The sequence below is a fragment of the Panicum virgatum genome, chromosome 1K (genome assembly GCF_016808335.1).
Source record: "Panicum virgatum strain AP13 chromosome 1K, P.virgatum_v5, whole genome shotgun sequence".
Lineage (NCBI taxonomy): Eukaryota > Viridiplantae > Streptophyta > Magnoliopsida > Poales > Poaceae > Panicum > Panicum virgatum.
In genome coordinates, this window is record NC_053136.1 from 50,285,574 (window position 1) to 50,301,882 (window position 16,309).

A 16,309-nucleotide genomic window follows, 5' to 3' on the forward strand; every position below is an offset into this window, starting at 1 on the left:
TGCAAATTTGTAAAGGTAACATTGTGAATTCGGGCCTCTAGCCTTGTGGTTAGCAGGCCTAGGTTTGACTGCTCATAGGAACGAACTAAAAATGGATTGAATTAAATAAAAACTTATATAAAAAGGTAGGAACCTTCCAGTTAAAAAAACATTGTTAATACTTAGATTGCGTGAGGTATTTTTGATAAAAAGTATTATCTGTTCTTCTATTACGCAAAAGGGACCATTCATTTATCTTCACGAGTGTTAACCCCTTCATCATGGCGATTTTTCCGTTTCATCATCAAAGCTTCAGCAGTCGGATCTTTCCTTGGGCCATCAGATCTTTCGTGTCATTTATGCCTGGACTTTTTGTTTTGAAGGAATTTATGCCTAGTCTAGATCGTTCTATTTCTAGAAAAAACTTTACTTCAGAATAGTGATGCTACGAACACGAATGGAAATAAGAAAAATACTCCGTTGATAACTTTTTCGAAAAAATTGCAAGATAATTTCCTAGTGATCGGAACTCGGAATTCAATTAAAGAAACAAAACTCAGCCCAATCCGTGACCGTGCAGGCCCGGCCCATTGAACGGTGCCCGCGATAGGGGAGCAACTGCTTCGACGCCCCGCCGCCGCCGCCGCCGCCGCAGCTCATCCTGGTCACTCCAACTCAACCCCTCCACTGCCGAGCGCCCCTCGACGCCGGCCGAATCGTCGCCGTCCGTCGCGAGCCCGCGCACCCCCCGCCCCCCCCCCCCCCCCCGCGCCGCCGCCATTTCGCCCGCCCGTTCTCCACTGTCCACTCTCTGGAGGCTGCGCAGCCCGACCTTGACGACGCACTGACGCGCGACGCCCGAGCGGGAGCGGCCGATCCCTAGCGCTGGCGTGGCAGCGTCTTGCCGCAGCCTCCCCACACCCCGAAGTTTTTTGCGCAGGACTGGCGACGGCGGACGGCCACGGGCCACAGCAGCACAGGAGCCATCCCCAATCGGCAAATCCCCTCACCGCGACTGGTAGGTACTCTACTCCATCTCCATCCCGTTCCAACCCTTCATAATGATGGTAGAGTGACCAGAGGATTACTGATTATAGTTAAAATAAAATTAGAGGAAATGTGGAGCTGTTAGGGTGTCATATTCGTATACCGCTTTGTTTATATCTGTCTTTGACATGATGCGATCTATTATTTCCCTTGTTCCATGATCCTGAAAGCTGCTGCTGCTGAAATTATGCTGGTTATAACAGTTCTTTGATTTATTTATCACAATATTTGAACACAGCTTGTAAATTGTTTGGTGCACAGACCTGTATTTGCCTTCTTATTAGGCTATGGAAGGGGCTGATAAATGTCTGAGCTTTTGTATTCTAATTCATGCAAGTTACAAACTTGTCTTTAAGGTATTACGAGACCTTTTAAATATATTATCGCACTTATGGTTATTTTATACTTGTAAACGAATTTTTGGAGAATTTTGTGGTTGTGTTAACGAATTGTTATTGGATTACACCATATTACATATTTGGCGTTCTTGGTTGGTTTTACCCTGGTTCCAAATCCTTGGTCCATGACTGTGGCTTATTTGGCGTTTTGGTTTGTGAGTGCAGACTGGGCGCTGAAGAGAAGCTAGAGGCGCCATTGATGGTGGCCATGGAGTAGTATCCCAAAGCTGGCACCTTTGTTTCCATTCCTTGCGCCATTGCCTGCGCTCTTGCCTCCCGATTTCCCCATGATCCTCCGCAGCGCATTGAGGGCTGCTCGCAGACTCAGGTGGGTTCCTCGAGTTCAGCTCATTGTGGAGCGCAGTGAGCCATACCGAGTGGCACACTGGTGTGCTACTGCTACCCGTTATGGGGATGTTCAAGAATCATCACCTGCATCAAGTTGTGGGGTCACACCAATTGGTCATCGGTATCAGTTGCGGCCTTACTCAGCTGCCTTTGCACGTAGTGGTGGGGAGAAACCCTTGGATGTGGAAATTGAGGATGATGATGAGGAGGTGGTGGATAAGGAGCTCAAGCAAATAAAGAGGAGACGGATTTTCTGGACCGCAAAGCAGACTTTCATGGAGTACCTCCATGTCACACGGGGGCTGCCATTTGCTGATGCCGAGCATATAAGCAAGCATTCGCCTGCTTTTGTGAGCAAGCTGCTTGACCAGGTGAAGGATGCTATCAAGGACCCTGTGGAGGGGGGTGAGGAGGTGGTGTTCAGATCAAAGGTGAAGAAGACTGAGGTGAGGGATGAGAGGGTCACTAAGGCATTGGTGCGGTTGTTCCGCTACCACCCTCTCAATGAGTTTGAGCCATTCTTCGAGAGCATGGGCCTCAAGCCAGTCGAGTATGATTCCTTGCTGCCTCGGGATCTCATGTTTCTTGCCGATGATGAGGCATTGCTGAAGAACTACCACTTTCTTTGCAATTATGGGTTTATGCGCATTAAGATAGGGAGGATATACAGGGCTGCTGTGGAGGTCTTTAGTTCTGGTGACAATGTGCTTCCATCTAAGCTGAGTGCTCTTGAGGAGCTAGGGTTCAGTAAAACAACTGTGATAAAACTTGTGACCTCTTGCCCTGTCATATTGACACGTGACCTAAATGCTGAATTCAAGATCATGCAGTGGCTAGATGATGGTGGAATTCAGAGAGACTGGATTGGTCAATTCTTGTCTGTACGGAAGTCATATAATTGGAAAAAGATGGTTGATATTCCTCAATTTTTCGCTGAATTGGGATTTGATAAGGAGGGTATTGGTAAATTGATAAGACAAAACCCAGATTTCTTGTTGGATGGTTCTGGAAAGGTACTGTTTAGAACAGTTTCAATCATGCTGAAAGCAGGGTCTGGAAAAAAAGATCTATTTAATCTTTTTACGGACTTCCCAGATGTAACAGCCAGGGACTTCGCAAGGAACGTGCAGAGTGTTATATTATTATTAGCTGAAATTGGTGTAAGTGATGAGGATATTAAGCAGTTTGTAGTTACAAATGCGTCAATCCTTGGTTCTGCTCAAGTGAAGGCAGCCAACAGCGTTCTTACAAATCTCAGCGTGGGAAAGAGGCGTTTGTGGAGGATAATAAAGGAGGACCCACGACAATTGATGAAATACACTTTTGGGACAAAGCTCAACCGCTTGCCGCCTGACAGGAGTAATGACAAATCATTGAAGGAGAAGGTAAAATTTTTGAAAGGCGTAGGATTTGTGGAAGGCTCTGAGGATATGAAGAAGGCACTCAAATCTTTCCGTGGTAAGGGTGATGAACTACAAGATCGGTTTGACTTTTTGGTTAGGACTGGACTTTCCCCAACGGATGTAGTGAACATGATCAAGGTAGCTCCACATGTTTTGAATCAGAAGATACATGTCCTTGAGTCCAAGATATCTTTCCTTTTAAATGAGACAGCTTATCCCCTAACTGCTCTAGTTGCGTTCCCTTCATACTTGTCATTCACTGTAGAGAGAACCAAAGTTAGGTTTTTAATGTACAATTGGCTGCAAGAAAGGGGATTGGTTGCTCCCAATTTTGCTCTAGCCACTTTCTTAGCTTGTTCGGAGAAAGATTTTATGAAGTATTATGTACAAAAACATGAAATGGGTCCAGACGTCTTTGAGAAGTTCAAGAGGGAGGTGGCTGAAACAAAAAACACACATTGTACTTGAGATGATTAGTATGATGTTCTTTGTTAATTGGTATTTTAAATTAGTTCCCTGAATACTGGCAGTTTTTCTTTTTCTTTGGCTTCACTTTTTGTCTGTGCCTACAGGTTTGCTTTGTTAATTGCTTTGTGCAGACGATGGTCACTCCATCAGCTAGCACGGGGCAATCCTCTATTGTGTGTCTGGAGCTGCCACAACTGTGTGATCTCCTAACCATTGGCGACTACTTTTTTCACTACAAAGAGTACAATCTTGACTTTGAGTGTCAGAATGGGTATTTGTAGTGCTGGCATTGTTCCACTTGTGAAATCGCCTACTTACCCTCTGAGATATTCTTCGAAACCAATAATTTGGTTCAGCTTGGGACACTCGGTGGGCCAACGCTTGACAGCTTCTTCTGTCCGGTTAGCACAAAATCCGTACCTATTGATCGATCAAAATTCGTACATACTGATCGATTGATCATATAGAGCATTAGAATGACAGCCATTTCTTACGGGCACCACGCCGCCCTCCTAACTTGAGGGCAAGAGGACATGATCCGGTATCGCATGGACCGAGTGCCACCACGCGACCGTGTCTCACTTTCATTCTGTCAATGGATGCGATGATCGGAGTGACCGACACGACCACCATTCAAAATAAAGTGTGACTTGAGAAACGCATCTGTACAGAGGCTTAATGACAGTAAATACGACACAAAATAGCGAAGAACGAACCAAAATATTAGGTTTGAGGATTAGGCGCCAGAAATTAATGGTATGTCTTCTTGTTATAAATATTTTTTTCCCAGCTGTAACTGCAACTAGGGAGTTCAGTTCTGAATCTGTCAGATTTGGTTCAAATTCGGACTGAATCCAAAAGAACTAGAGGAATCGGCACGCCCACCTGTACATGAATTACTGACTGCTCCATCAGTCACCTTTATGGTTACGTATAGTAATACTTTTAACGTAAACTTATCGTCCCCAAGGGCCGAAGCTTGACGTTTTAAATAACTCGGAGCATTTTTTTTCAGAATATAGAATCATTTTTCTCTAAAACAGGATGAGATCGTGGGGTCGGAATCCTATAGAATTTTGTTTTTGTTTTTTATAGTCTAATATCTTTTATATTATATAAAAATACATTACCAATTATATTTTATTATTATCTAAGAATATAAGAATCTAAGAAAATAGAGAAACAATAATATCATGTCATTAAACACAAAGTATCCTATTTTGTACTATTAGCATAATGTGAGACGAAGGTTCCGGGTTTTATTAAAAGAGTAAAATCAATCACTGGTCCCTAAACTCGTTTGGTTTTTGTCACCCTCAGTCTCTAAACTTGCAAATCGATTGTTTAGCTCCTCAAATTTGTTCGTTTGTGTCGTCCCGGTCCCTAAACTTAGAAATCACCTGTTTAGGTCCTTAAACTTGTTTAGTTATGTCATTCCGGTCCCTAAATTTGATTTTGAGTCTTATCTAGGTCAAAACAATATGATCTAAAAATCTATATAAAAAATAATTCATATCTTTTTCATATAAACTCGAATGAAAACAAATTTTATATCAAAATTGTAGTCCTCGACGTGATCTATAACCTTGTAGTTGATTTTTTTTAATTAAATTTTAAAATCTATAAACTTACAATAATATTTTGGAACCCTCGGCTCCGACAGATGGGTTCATCACGAGGGCCACATCGAGTTTTTAATTATTTTAATTTTTATAGTATAATATAGATAGATTCTACATGATCATACCGAAACTACGTAGGATAGATTTTATGAAAATCAGAATTAGGTGGCGGTAGGATCGATCCGGATCGGGATCCTACAGCTTGATTGATCCGGAGACACCTTCGTCCCTCTTTCTCTCGCCCCGTTTTTTTTTAACACACTGTTGTGAGAGCAAGAGAAAGGAAGAGCTATTGGAGCGAACGCGCTCACCGGCCAGCACCCAGCAGCAACAAAGCAACCGCCCCGACACCGCGGTTAGGGATTCAGCATCGGTCGGGCATTGCGGAGGCAGCAAGCCACGCTCCCCCTCCCGCGCGGCGGACGGCGGGGGTAACCCCCACGGGCGGCGGCGGCTGATTTGGATGGTGGGTTGCGGCGCCGGGGCTCAGATCTGAGATGGCCGACGGCGGGTGCGAGGAGGGGAATGCTTTGGCGCACAAGGGCTCCGCGCGCCGCCGGGGGGCCGGTACAGGCGGGCCTGGATGCGGACGAGCTCCTCACGCTCATGTACGGCTCGGATCCCGTTAAGGTCGAGCTCACCCGGCTGGAGAATGAAGTGAGGGGTGAGCTGATTCGCGACCCATGTTGCGTAGATTCGATTTTTGGTGGTTTTCTCAGCGTTTTGATGATCTTATTGGGCAATGTTTGGTGTTTTTATGGGGTTGCAGATAAGGATAGGGAGCTGGGTGAGGCGCACGCGGAGATAAAGGCGCTGCGGTTATCGGAGAGGGCGCGAGAGAAGGCCGTCGAGGAGGTAACTTCTCAATGTTCTTCATGCTTGTGTAAAACTGTTGTCTGTATGCTCATCTCACTGTGTTTGGGGGTTGGAGTTGTGTCGGCGCGCCTGATATTTAGTGCTAAATTTGGTAGAAGTCCTTCGAGGATCCTGACACTAAGGTGGTTTACTGGTTTTAGCCGGAATTTGAGGGTTTTTTAGCTATCTGAACTTGTTTTTGTTTCTGGTAGTATTTTTCAGCTGGATTGATGGATTCTAACGAATATTTAAAATTAATTTGTGGATGTCATGATTTTCTCAGCTGTGCATTTAGATAAAGGTAAACATCTTCGTATCTTTGGTCTTTATTGTTGTTCCTGCAACGTTTGCATTTGAATGCGTCTCAAATTCTCAATGTAATGATTTCACCGGCTAAGGCAATTTTTGTCAAATGAAAGCTACCTTTGTCCATGTTAAAGTGGTGTGATGCAACGCTCTGGCCAGGGACATTTCAATTTAGTTTTGTATATCTTTGCATGACCCTAGTGAATATCAGGACTAGTATGATGTTCGCGAAGTGACCTCACCCTTTTTTTTTAACTGGGCAGTGTTTTTTAAATATATTAAATAGATGAGAAATCAAGGGAAAGAAGGAAATGTGTATTTTGTTAACGATGCTTCTTCCTCTGTTAATATGACTATTAATATGTTTGTATTGTGATGACAGCTCACTGCTGAACTAGAGAAAGTGGATGAAAAACTCAAGTTGACAGAGTCTCTCCTTGAAGCCAAAGTATATATCCTATGAATCCCTTTTGTTGTTTGTGCCCCTCTATTGATTGCTCTCTGATAAACTGACATTTTCCAGAACTTAGAACTTAAGAAAACAAATGATGAGAAAAAAGCTGCTATGGCTGCTCAGTTTGCAGCGGAAGCAACCCTACGAAGGGTACATGCAGCCCAGAAAGATGATGATATGCCACCTATTGAAGCCATTCTTGCACCACTTGAAGCAGAGCTAAAGCTTTCTAGGCAAGAGGTAATGCTGTAAAACCCACCTCTTCCCTGTTTTTGTATCGGTGATGTTGTCATGCATTTCTCATACACCTGTATCCAGGACTGTCTGTATCTATTGATTTCCTCTCTTGGTTGCATAGGTCAGATGTATCTCCTTTTATCTAGAGGATATGTATTTATTATAATTGACAAAAGAATACCTGGTTGTTTTCAGATTGCAAAGCTCCAGGATGACAATAGAGCTTTAGACCGTTTAACAAAGCAAAAGGAGGCAGCATTGCTAGAAGCAGAAAGGACTGTACAGATTGCAATGGCAAAAGCTGCTTTGGTTGACGACATGCAAAACAAGAACCAAGAGTTGATGAAGCAAATTGAAATTTGTCAGGTACACGGAGTATACTGTATCTTAAAAGGTCTGTACAATAAAATAACAGGTCAATTAAACTATTTTGTTGGTTATCTAACTGTTTTGTAGGAAGAAAATAAGATCTTGGACAGGTTGCACCGCCAAAAAGTTGCAGAAGTAGAAAAACTTAGTCAAACTGTGAGAGAGCTGGAAGAGGCTGTTCTACAAGGTGGTGCAGCTGCCAATGCTGTTAGAGAATACCAAAGAAAAGTTCAAGAAATGAATGTAATCTACTATCGTTCATATGTTCTAATTTCTGCAATTTATCATTAATTCTTTGCACACAAGTGACCTGCAGTATTTTCTGATCATGACAAACTTAGGAAGAAAAGAAAATTGTGGACCGGGAGCTTGCTCGGGCTAAAGTTACCGCAAACAGGGTCGCTGTTGTAGTTGCAAATGAGTGGAAAGACGCTAATGGCAAAGTAATGCCTGTTAAACAGTGGCTCGAAGAGCGAAGGTTCTTGCAGGTAGGATGCTTAAGCTGTCTCATATAGCACATATGTGGTTATCATTGCAAAGTACTTTTTAATACTGAATTTAAATATCTTGCACCAAAATCTTCTTCTGCAGGGTGAGATGCAGCAGCTTCGTGACAAACTTGCAATTGCAGAGAGAACAGCTCGATCTGAAGCTCAGTTAAAGGTAAATAGTTGCAATGTTCATTTTGAGCTAAACTTCTAATCATGGGTCTCATTAATTTTCCACCACTCACTAAAATACATCTGAACTCAGGAAAAGTATCAGTTGCGCCTAAAAGTTTTAGAAGATGGACTGAGGGGTCCACCAAGTGGTTCTAGTCGTCCTCCTACAGAAGGAAAGAGTATGAGTAATGGACCTCCCCGACGGCTTTCATTAGGTGGTGCTGATAGTATGTCCAAAGCTTCTCCAAATGGTGTGTTAATGAGGAGATCTCCATCTTTAAATTCAAGATCCTCTCTCACAACCAGCAGTAGTTTGGTCCTGAAGCATGCAAAAGGTACTTCAAGGTCATTCGATGGTTGTACCAGGTCGTTAGACCGAGGAAAAGTTCTCGAGAACGGGCCTCATTCACTCAATAGTTCTACGGATTCTGTTAAAGATTGTGGAACGGCTGATAATTGGAAGGCTGATGCGGAAGAAAAAAGCAATGAAACCACAAACAATGATTCAAGTGATATGGTCTCTGGTGTACTCTATGACATGCTGCAAAAAGAGGTAGTTTCTTTGAGAAAGGCATGCCATGAGAAAGACCAAAGTCTAAAGGACAAGGATGATGCAATAGAGGTATAGTGCTATACTACTATCTTGAAAGATGCTGCTTTATTATTCTTGTCCTAGGATGTATGCATTCAACATTTATAACTTTGATGACTAATACATATAAACATTTCTAGATGCCCAAAACAACTAGTTTAGATCAGAATGGGCGTAGTACATATTGTATTTTAGGGAACAAGAACAACATCTGTGGCATTGTGGTTTATCTTATCACCTATTGTTTGTAGATGTTAGCAAAGAAAGTAGATACATTAAATAAAGCAATGGAAGTGGAGTCTAAAAAGATGAGGCGGGAGATGGCTGCTATGGAGAAGGAATTTGCTGCGGTGCGTCTTGAGAAGGAACAAGAAAGTAAAGCTAGACGACTAGGTAATTTGAAAGGACGTGGAACTTCTCAGACAGTTTCTGGAAGGTATGCCCTTTGAAACACTTTATATGAGAACTTGATCTTTTGGAATGCGCAAACGTGTATACCACAGATATTGGAAATTTGGTTAGAATCTAAGGATGCCATGTACTTCTATTCTAGGGTTTCAGTGCTAAACTGTTAACCTTTTCATTATTCCGTGTTTAATCTATAATTCTATATGGGTAGACTGACTTTATTGTGTGCATTGACTGATTCATGGTTGTTGGTCGGGGAGTTGCCGTACGCTGGCATGACTTAGCTTAGCTTGCTTACGTGTTTGTAAATTATAAACAATGAGTTACTTCTTTCAGGTAACGCTGATAGTTGCTTCTTTCAGGTAATCCTTCGGTGGGTGAGGTTTAACCTTGTGGCGTGCTCTCATTTTGTCGAGGTAGTGCTGCTGTGGTTGTATAGGTTGGACGATCCTGTATCTTTTCTGTACGCAGTTGAGCTAGTGTGTTTTGTTTTGCATGTCCGGGTTGTGAATATCATAGTATTCTGCTATGGCCTCGTTTCTGATCTTTTTGTTTGCCCTTGGTTGGGCCGGACTTGGTTCTTGGACACCGTTTGTACCTTGTACTACCATCTTGTTCCATGTCGAGTTGAATCAGATGGAGTGTTTTGTCATTTGATGAGACCTTATGTCACATGTCACGTGCTCTGACTTTTTTCGAGTGAAATGTACCGTAAGTGCCCAAACTATTCCTGCATTCTCATCTCGTTAACTCTTTCAGTGATCTCAACCTTTAAAAATGAGCTTCACTGCTTCAGTATGTATTAATTGCAAATTTGTAAAGGTGTACGGGCATTAACATTATGAATCCTTAGGTTGCGTGGTCTAGTGAACACTTTGAGATGCCGTTACACATGGAAGTGTTGCAAAACTAGTCAGGATTGGGATTTGGGACGACACATGTTGCTGACACTCAGGCGAGCTCTTTGCCCAGTTCCCAATAATGAAAGTCCCAGTTTAGGTTAACATAAATATGCGAACTTATTGTCAAGAAAGAAAATATTGAAAAGGCAAAAATGGCAATTGTTTTAATTATATATGAGAGGTATTTTTGCTAAAAAATATCATCTATTCTTTTATTGCGCAAACGGGAGTATTTATTTATTCTTCACGAGTCTTGGCATCATTTTTCTGTTGATTAATTAATCATCTAGGTTTTAGTACAAATCCGTCAATTCTAGGATGAGATCCGGAGAGACGTGTGTTAACGTGTTCGTGCATCATCTCCAACGTGACATCGATTTTTCCGTTTAATCATCAACACTTCGGCAGGATCTTTTAACAGAGGAAAACGGGCCGTCATATCTGAGCTGTCATTTGTGCCTAGCCCCTTCTTGGAAAAAAAATTACTTGCGAATAGTAACAAAAAATTCTTTTCAAAAAATGTAAGGCAATTTTTTATTTTTTTAGAAAGGGTTGATTCTTTTATTATTATGGAACTCTTACGACCAAGCTCCTGACGGAGTAACCAAATAATAATAGTGAGGTAGTAGTCTTGGCAGGCTTGTGGGCTAAAGGAGTAACCTATATAGGCATGAGGAAGTGAAGGAGTAGTGCAAACCTTTAGTCCCACCTTGCTTGAGGAAGTTGGGGATGGCTAACTTAAATAGTGAGGCTATCCTTGCCTCTTCAAGCTATGTGTGTGGGGAGAGAAAGGGAACTCCACACGCGCTCGCTCGCCGGGCTCGGGCTCGGGCCGGGGCGAAATACACGGGCACGCAACGTCCGCGTGAATGGTCTGCCGAAATCCGGCTCCCCCCTGCGGGGGCGCGGCTTCCTTATGGATCCGATTACTGCTGCGCCGCCACCGTCGCTGGCGTGCACCGGCGAACGGGAGAGCAGGTCTCCGGAACCTTTCGTCTTTGGGATCCTGCACCGGGAGAGGGCACGCGACGTTCGCGTGAATGGTCTGCCGAAATCCGGCTCCCCCCTGCGGGGGTGCGGCTTCCTTATGGATCCGATTACTGCTGCGCCGCCACCGTCGCTGGCGTGCACCGGCGAACGGGAGAGCAGGTCTCTGGAACCTTTCGTCTTTGGGATCCTGCACCGGGAGAGGGCGAATAAGGTTTTTGGGAAGCGCCCGGCGCGACTACTTAGCGATCTTCGCCACGGCTCGTCCTCCGTCCAAGTCCGGTGCTGCGGCGTATCGCCGTCTGCTGCGCTCCGTTCGCACAACCACCGTCATCCCGTCAGCGCCGTTCGTCTTCCCGACGGCGTGTTTAATCATATTTTTACTGCATCTTGTTACTAGTATGATAGGGTTGTTTATGCTAGTTCTAGTCAAGTTCATGATCTATTTATTTCGGAATTTAATCAGACAATTGCCTAATTATTCAACAGCCCATTGAATGGTGCCCGCGCAATCCATTCCTCTCCTAAGCTTCCGATAGAATCAGCCGCTACGACGGCTTGCCTCCGCCGTCGCATAATCCAGGTAGGTCACCCAACTCATCCGGACGAGTCTTCTCTGCAGTTACTAAAAAGGACTCTCCCACTAACATCCAGGCTCACGGATGGCCCACACGTCAGTAGGAGAGTCCGTACAGTAATGCACATGAACCGCTTCCAACTCAACTCCTCCGCCGCGCCTCACCTTGCAGCCTCCGGGTCTAGGCCGCGGCCGCGCCCGCGCCCCAATGTCGTGTCGTGCAGGGTGCATTCTGGGCAGTCCACCAACGCTGCCAACAGCAGCAGTAGCTCTGGGCCTCCAGCAAATGACATTTTTAGGTCAGTTTTAGTAGGAGTTTTATGAGCACAGGTACTTAGATTTAGAACTAGGTAACTATGCTAGATGAGTTTTATGGTGATAAAAACTCTCCTCACATCCCATAAAACCTCATCTTTCCCTCTCGTTGCCGTATCAACAAAATTTATAATATTTAATATTATAAAATCCTCTATAAAACTTCATCAAGACTGACCTAACTAGTCCTCGTCCGCATCATGTCATCGTTGCAGACTTGCAGCGAGCTGCGGAGCCCTTGCCTGACGCTTGAAGTTGAATGAATCGGAGGCCATAATGCCAAGCTACTCGCACTAGGACGTCATTTTCTATGAATACATGACCATCAATGAAATTCATGGACAATAAAAGCCTGCTTCTAGTTCTAGTGGGCTGCATTCTTCTCATTGTTTCCTTTCAGAAAAAAAGAAGATGCTTGTTACGAGATGAATGAACTGGGGACGCTTGACGCTTCACCTTCACGTTCATACGGCAACCCCACTCCACACGCAATGCCTCGAGATTCCCATAGCATCACACTCTCGGAACAAAATCGACGGTGCCAAACCTCCGGCCGTTTGGTATTCCACCCAGAGTCATGGGGCCCCACCATCCCGTCACCGCTTAAATGTTTCGCGCACATACATTCATTGATCGACTCCTCAAGTCCCCCTCTCCGCAGTCACTGGCGAGCAGCGAACTGAAGAAGAAGGTGCGATATCTTGCTCCAGCTCCCCCACTCCCCGCCTCCGGCTCGCCGGCAACCGCGCGCGGTCGCAGAACCTTGCCGCTCCCTCTTCGTGGTGCGTTTGATTTGATCGTTGCCTTCAGCGGGCGCCGCCAACTTGATAGGCTGCTGTGCTCTCTTGGTGTCAGTGATTCTCTTGCGGAGTTGCAGGCCTTCCCCGAGCGAAGGGTTTTTCGCTTTTGTGTTGGGTTGTGGGTGGGGTTTGGTTTAACTTGCGATGTGTCCTTGTTTATTTCTTTTGTCAAGGATTTTCTGGAACGAATTTCTGGCCCTGGAACAATACTTGCTCTCAAGCTCAGGCATCCAAAGAACATCTCTGCAGCATCAACGGCGTTTGCTATAGTTCAGTTAGACACACAGGAAAGTGCTTCGTTGGTAGAAAATGCGGCTCAAAGAAATGCACTCAGGAGGGGAATCTTTTGTCTGAAAGTCAGACCTGCAGAGCGTGACATTATTCCAAGACCAAGAGTTCCGATGTTTTGTTTGGAGAATACGGACCTGCATTTTGGTTGTTTGGTTAAGACAAATGTACTGTCTTTTCTTTGGAAAGCAAAGGGAGTTGCAGTCAAGTTTGGATTTGATATGAAAACGATTAGTTTTTACCTGTCCTATAATTGTAAAAAACTATAAACTTGAACTATCTTACGAGAGTATATGGGAGATGCAGCTTCACCGTCCACCAGCTCATAGGTCGCAGACAAAGTTCCTTTTGATTCAGGTAGGTTTCTGTAGTAACCATCTTATACACTTTAGCTTGGTCCTTGTTAGGTGTTACCTTTTCTTTTATCTTTAAACATACATAACTGATTAAAGTAGGCATAGTAACTAATAACTATAATAGTTGAGTTATTTCCTACATTTCTTTTGACTTCCTATTTTCCTTGTCTTTATGCTTATGCATTCTATGCGTATCCTATCTTTTCCAGTGTACTGCCATTTTATACTTCCATGCAAGACTGTATTATGGTGAATCACACCATAGTATTCCATAACCAATTCTTTAATTACTTATGATTGTTTCTGTTAATGAAAATTCCAAACTCCTAATTTACATAGACTCAGAAGTTTTATCATGTTTCAGGTTCAGGCGGTTCCTAAAATTTATGAATCCCTCCCACTCTCTTCTGGTCTTATGTCTGAGGATCCTTCCTTCAATTCCTTGAACTATTTTAGGGATGACACAGATGATCAGTGGGACAGAACAATTGATTTTACTCCAGCAGCTAGCATCGGGCAATCCTCTATTCTGTGTCTGGAGCTGCCGCAACTGTGCGATCTCCCAAATATTGGTGACTACTTTTTTTACTATAAAGAGTACAATCTTGACTTTGAGTGTCAGAATGGGCGTTCATATTCTTGTGGCACTGGCATTGTTCCAATTGTGAAATACCCTAATAACTTAGATGTCCCCTTTGAGATACTCTTCCAAATTAATCATTTGGTTCAGCTTGGAACCCTCAGTGGGCCAACGCTTAATAACAATTTCTTCCGTTTGGTTAGCCCAAAATTTGTACCTGCTGATCATATAAAGCGTGCACTTTATAACATGCGTGGTTTGAAAAGTACCTGCTTGAATCCAACAGATTGGTTATCAGCTGAATACTCAAAAATCTACAAATTACGCTACACACGACAAATATCACCTCAGATATCTCCAGATGATGGATTTGTTTATGTCCACAGGGTGCAAGTTACCCCGGCTAAAATTTACTTCTATGGACCAGAGATAAATGTCTCCAATCGTGTCGTGAGGCATTTCTCTGCTGACATAGATAACTTCCTTCGGGTTTCTTTTGTTGATGAGGACTTTGAGAAGCTCCATTCAGCTGATTTGTCATCTCGCTCTTCTTCAAGAAATAATGATGCTAGGAGAAATTCTCTGTACAATAGAGTTCTGTCAGTCCTTTCCAATGGCATCAGTATTGGCGACAAGCGCTTTGAGTTTCTTGCCTTTTCTTCAAGCCAGCTCCGAGATAACTCTACATGGATGTTTGCTTCTCATCAGGGATTAACTGCAAGTGACATCAGGAAGTGGATGGGAGACTTCCGCAATATCAGAAATGTGGCAAAGTATGCTGCAAGACTTGGTCAATCTTTTAGTTCCTCAACAGAAACCTTAAAAGTATACAACTATGAGGTGGAAGAAATTCCAGATATAACAAATGGCACGAAGTACATATTCTCTGATGGAGTAGAAAAGATTTCAGCTGATTTCGCAATGGAAGTGGCTATAAAGTGCAAACTGAAATGCTTTGCTCCATCTATTTTTCAAATAAGGTATGGTGGTTACAAAGGTATTGTTGCTGTCGACCCAAGATCAAACTGGAAGCTTTCTTTGAGGAAAAGCATGTTAAAGTTCCAGTCTGAAAACATTACTCTGGATGTCCTTGCATACAGCAAATACCAGCCGTGTTTCCTGAATCGACAGTTGATTACTCTTCTTTCAACACTTGGAGTTGGTGATAATGTCTTTGAACTAAAGCAAGAGGAAGCCGTGAGGCAGTTGGACAGTATGGTAACTAAGCCACAGGCTGCTATTAAAGCAATTAAACTTATACCCATGGGAGAAATAACCAATGTGGTAAAAGAACTGTTGTTGTGTGGCTACAAGCCTGATCACGAACCATATCTTTCCATGATGCTACAAACTTTTAGAGCATCCAAGCTGCAAGAACTGAAAACAAAGTCAAGGATATTCATCCCACAAGGACGGGCAATGATAGGATGCTTGGATGAATCCCGCACACTGAAGTATGGCCAGGTATTTATTCAAGCTTCTTACAGTGCAGATGACAATCGCAAATTGGTTGTAACAGGAAAAGTAGCTGTTGCCAAAAATCCTTGCCTCCACCCCGGTGATGTACGGGTTCTCCATGCTGTCAATGTTCCTGATCTGCACCACATGTTTGACTGTGTTGTCTTTCCACAGGAGGGACCAAGGCAAGTATTTTAACATATACTATCATGTTTTGTAGTAATTTTCAACAAGCTCTTTTCTTGGTACATGTTAATTCTTGGTTACATATGTTTGTCCCAATAGGAATATTTTGAATGAAACCTCATGGCAAGTTGAAGTTTTAGATTGCCATTAGATCCTTTTAATGAAGTAACACTTCAATTTGAAATTTTAACCTAATCCTGCTCCCATTTTAGATGAAGAACCTTTTTACTAGTCAAGTGTGGTTACTACTTTTTTGACATATCTTGTGGTTCATTTTTTAATTCTTTGGTGGATGTTGTATTCTTATCTTTTGTCTCCTCTGTTTTCAAATTTGTGGTTCATGCACGCAGACCACATCCTAATGAGTGTTCAGGGAGTGATCTTGATGGGGACATATATTTTGTTTCTTGGGATCAACCTCTGATCCCAATTCGTATGGTGGCGCCTATGGACTATACTCCAGCACCAAGTGATACACTAGATCATAAAGTTAAAATTGAGGTATTATAAGTTTCTTAGAAAAACATCTTCCTTGCCATTCACACTAGAAGCTCATTTACTGACATCACTTGCTCACTGCCATCATTTATTTGTGCTTTGGACTGTGTGCTGCTTTTTCATGGTCCTGGTTCTCCTACTTTTGAATGTTATCCCATTTTTTTCTTGAGTCTTGCATGAGTTTTGTTAGGAGTATTGTTCTCTCTTTCAAATG

At 43.2% G+C, this 16,309-nt stretch overlaps 1 protein-coding gene and 2 pseudogenes across 2 annotated transcripts; all 3 read left to right on the top strand.

Annotated features, from left to right (window-relative positions):
- The first annotated feature begins 739 nt into the window (after window positions 1–739).
- On the top strand, window positions 740–3,696 carry LOC120641044 (transcription termination factor MTEF18, mitochondrial-like). Its single transcript, XM_039917005.1, has 2 exons — window positions 740–997; window positions 1,590–3,696. Exon 2 carries the CDS (start codon window positions 1,712–1,714, stop codon window positions 3,641–3,643), a length of 1,932 nt encoding a protein of 643 aa, XP_039772939.1. The 5' UTR covers window positions 740–997; window positions 1,590–1,711; the 3' UTR covers window positions 3,644–3,696.
- Window positions 3,697–5,514: 1,818 nt separating this feature from the next.
- LOC120641061 lies at window positions 5,515–9,820 on the top strand (annotated as a pseudogene). Its single transcript, XR_005662135.1, has 11 exons — window positions 5,515–5,929; window positions 6,035–6,120; window positions 6,809–6,874; window positions 6,950–7,120; window positions 7,313–7,483; window positions 7,574–7,729; window positions 7,828–7,974; window positions 8,078–8,149; window positions 8,240–8,770; window positions 8,992–9,176; window positions 9,511–9,820. The product of XR_005662135.1 is annotated as a microtubule-associated protein 70-2-like (transcript).
- Window positions 9,821–12,574: 2,754 nt separating this feature from the next.
- On the top strand, window positions 12,575–15,700 carry LOC120641072 (annotated as a pseudogene).
- The last annotated feature ends 609 nt before the right edge of the window (window positions 15,701–16,309 follow it).

Excerpts from the sequence above, each read along its gene's own strand:
- LOC120641044 (XM_039917005.1), top strand. The coding sequence starts at position 1,712 with ATGATCCTCCGCAGCGCATTGAGGGCTGCTCGCAGACTCAGGTGGGTT.